The sequence below is a fragment of the Ziziphus jujuba genome, chromosome 2, assembly GCF_031755915.1.
Source record: "Ziziphus jujuba cultivar Dongzao chromosome 2, ASM3175591v1".
NCBI lineage: Eukaryota > Viridiplantae > Streptophyta > Magnoliopsida > Rosales > Rhamnaceae > Ziziphus > Ziziphus jujuba.
Genome location: NC_083380.1, coordinates 27,114,453 through 27,118,299, shown reverse-complemented (window position 1 = coordinate 27,118,299; position 3,847 = coordinate 27,114,453). Strand labels below are relative to the sequence as shown.

The 3,847-nt window shown below is 34.3% G+C and overlaps 1 protein-coding gene across 1 annotated transcript; it reads left to right on the top strand.

Annotated features, from left to right (window-relative positions):
• Window positions 1-2,373: 2,373 nt before the first annotated feature.
• LOC107419261 ((+)-cis,trans-nepetalactol synthase NEPS1-like) lies at window positions 2,374-3,440 on the top strand. Its single transcript, XM_016028006.4, has one exon. The coding sequence runs from the start codon at window positions 2,466-2,468 to the stop codon at window positions 3,264-3,266; it is 801 nt and encodes a 266-aa protein (XP_015883492.3). The 5' UTR covers window positions 2,374-2,465; the 3' UTR covers window positions 3,267-3,440.
• Window positions 3,441-3,847: the final 407 nt, after the last annotated feature.

The following is a 3,847-nucleotide window of genomic DNA, read 5'->3' as shown; positions in this document are numbered from 1 at the left end:
TGATCTGATTGTATAGATTTTTATGTTTTGTTTTTTTAATGAAGTGAAGTTTACTAAATATGTAAGCTACTCAAAACTGCACTTTTTGTATGGAAAATTAATAAAAGTTTTAAGTTTTGTGATGTTTTTGTAAAAATGAATCAAATTAAATAAAATTCTGTATTATAGGCTATATGTTATAACAATCAATTTCTCCCTTTTGGAGGTTTGATTTGAGTTTAAACTTTAGTTATGGGTTAATCGTATTTATGCATCCTTAAACTTTATAATGCTCAATCTCACAGATCAATTCAAGGAGACAATCTTGCAACACCATTGGAGCATATCAAGCGATTAGATACAAATAGAGTTGCTTTTATGGCAATTTCAAAAGTCTTCAAATCAACTAAGCTGCCCCAATTAATTACCAATTTAAAGATATGATTTCTGATCTTTAGAATTCTTTTCTAAGTACACTTATAATTGTTGCTTATGAATCTATATATATATGTATATATATATATATATATATGTGTGTGTGTGTGTGTACAATTCTTTTGAAGTGTGGAAAAATAATATAAACTTTTATTTAGTTATTTCAAAATGGTATCAGAGTTTATTTTTTCAAAGGTCTCATCTATTGAAGAACCCAAACTTTCCATTCAATCATTCTACCAATGCTCTAGCTTGGTTTCATCCAATTATTTCCCACAAATTTTCTTATTTGGAAATCACGAATTCTACCACTAATTTGAAACCTTGGGATTGAACATTATTTCACATGCTCTCAAAAACCAGCCGATGAAGTTGTAGATTTCGCTGGAACCAAAATAAAAAAATTCAAACAAAGAGCAATGGATTTTGAGTGATTGTCTACTCACATCTTGGCTCGCAAATATGAAGAAACTATCACTATGATCCATGGGGAAAAACAGCTTAATCAATATGGAGTGCAATACAAAACCAGCTGTTGCCCAACACTTAGGACAATGAGGCTCAACTTGAAAAGAATCACTATAGTTATCAAAAAAGAAACTCTTTCATTGTATGAATATATCTGCAAATTCCAAAAATTTACTTTTTGTTTCAACTGTTTGATAATTCTTACATTGTAGTGAAACTATTTTATTCTTGCATTACTTATCTAATTTCAAGCTAATTATTTGTATTGCAAGAGCACATGTATGGTCCCTATTAATATAAAAGTAAAATTTTATATGTTGGTTAAATAATGTCTGTGAGTAGTTAACGTTTGGTAGTGTTTCTGTCAGACGAGTAAATAATTAAATAAATAAGTTACGTCTGGATTGTTATTTTCAGTGCGTGCGTCAGTAGTCCAATTTCAAGCCAATTGCGTTTCATGCATATTATCCGGCGTAGGTTCCCGGCTGTTGCATAAATATTTTATTTTTGTTCCAAATCCCATATTGCTGGATGCTTTAGTTAATGATTGCATGAGAGAATTTTTCAATATAAATAACATATGTTTAATAATAAAAAATATTTTTTAAAATAAATAGTGAAATTTTAAAAGTATACTCCAACAACATTTTCTGTTTATGCTTTTTACCCTTTTTTTTTTAATTAACATATATTATTTCTGTTTTTATTTTTTTTATTTTTATATAAATTATCTTTCAAATATTTCGTGGTAGGCATAGAAATTTATGCTAGATTGAATTAAATTAATATAACATTAAAATAAAAAATAAATGTGATTTTTTACATTTGGGTGACTAAAATCATTTTCATATTAAAAAGTAAATGTGAAGAGTCTATTAGAGCACTTTTTTAAAGGTTTAGCTTTTTAAAATAAAAAAATATCAGACAAATAGAAAATCCTTTGTAGATACTCTTTTAAGTATGGAAATCTTATCCTAAGGCAAATGAAAACTGTTATTATTTGCAGATAACTTTTTTGTTAGGGTTTTGGACTGTAATGCCCTTTAAATTTACATCAGATTCGCAAATTATATCCTAACCTTCATGTTTAATACTTATACTCCTTGTACTTCACATATTGTGGCAACAACACCCAAGCACCTTAATATCGTATCTTTTTGTTAAATATCACGTGTCTGGTACATAGTTCGTTTTCTTACCGCTATTTTTGACATAAAAGATTTGGAAACCACATGAGGGGTAATTTTAGCATGAATTTTTTATATATGGCGCCGAAGAGGAGAAAAAGCGGGTTTAAATTAACATCTGGGGAGGGCATAAAGAAGCAAAATCAGATATTGAATCCAACCCTACTTGCCAAAGAGGACTTATACGATTATAGTAGTCTAACTTACCAACCACTGCTTGCTAAGTTTACTGTTCAATGCAGAGAAAATAAAGCTGAAAAATCCACGGGTCATTGCTCCTCATATTTCCATTATTTAAAGGGTCTTGGGAAAACAAATAAAACCCCAAAACCCAATTTCTACTTTTAGAGGCAATATAGGAAACTAGCTGATTGTCCCCAAAAAAATAAAAGAAAAATGGCTGATCTTCAACAGACCAAGAGCAAGAAGCTTGAAGGAAAGGTGGCAATAGTCACTGGCGGTGCCAGCGGCATCGGGGAAGCCACGGCGCACAACTTCATCAACCACGGTGCACGCGCAGTAGTGATCGCCGACATCCAAGATGAAAAGGGCCAAAACGTCGCCGCATCGATCGGTCCCGACCGCTGCACCTACATCCACTGCAACGTGACCGATGAAAACCAGGTAAAATCGCTAGTCGAATCCACGGTTTCAATCTACGGCCGCCTCGACATCGTGTTCAGCAACGCAGGAATCATCAACAAACGCCCACAAACCGTTTTAGAGCTGGACTTGTTGGAGTTCGACAAGGTTATCACAGTGAATACGCGGGGCGCGGCGGCGTGTGTGAAGCACGCGGCACGTGTGATGAAGGAAGGAGGTGTGAAAGGGAGCATAATATGCATGGCGAGCGCGTTGGCAAGTCGTGGGTTCGAGACAAGCACAGACTATACGATGTCGAAGAGCGCTGTGATCGGGCTCGTGAGGTCGGCTAGTTTGCAGCTCGCCGGAGATGGGATTAGGGTGAACAGCGTGTCGCCGGGGGTGGTTGGGACGCCGGCGGCGAGTGCTTCGCTTGGAGTTGACGAGGACCATTTGGATGAGGTGGTGGAGAAGTTCTCGAGGATGAAAGGGGTTTTGAGGATGAAGCATGTTTCTGATGCGGTGTCGTTTTTGGCCTCCCATGACTCGGAGTTCGTGACTGGGATTGATTTGGTTGTCGACGGTGGTTTTACTACTCCGCAAGACGTGATTTGATGAAAGTTCGAGCCGTTGACCATTTGACTGCAGTCAAAGCTTCTTTTTATCTGAGTCATTACAATAAGATAGAAATGTGTGCTAGCCTTCTTTGCCTTATTAATTATTGAAAATAAATGTTCCACTATATCCGCCATCTTTATAAATCTTTGTTTAATTGTTCCTGCCGGAAAAGAGCATCTGTGGTGAAATAATTTAATATCGATATATATTAAAGTAGAGTAAAACATATATATATTTTGGGAATTCGTAGCTTCTTCTTTTTTTTTTTTTTTCGTGTAAATGATACATATGTATCTCTTAGTTGGATGATTTTGGCTATACATTAATTATAAACATATAACAAATATATAATTATGACATGCACCTTATAGTAAAGACAGTTTATATGGTAAACCATAATGTTTAAATGATGACATATTATATGAATAATATTTAATTTTTCTAATAAAATCTAAATGGAGCGGTAAAAAGTGGTCCCACTTGCATCCAACCATATAATAAAAGTTTGCAAATTTCACAATACTTATCAAGAGCAAAACCAAGATGCAAGAATTGATTAAATCCCAACCTCAAGAATT

Coding starts and splice junctions, on each gene's coding strand:
- LOC107419261 (XM_016028006.4), top strand. CDS start 2,466: ATGGCTGATCTTCAACAGACCAAGAGCAAGAAGCTTGAAGGAAAGGTG.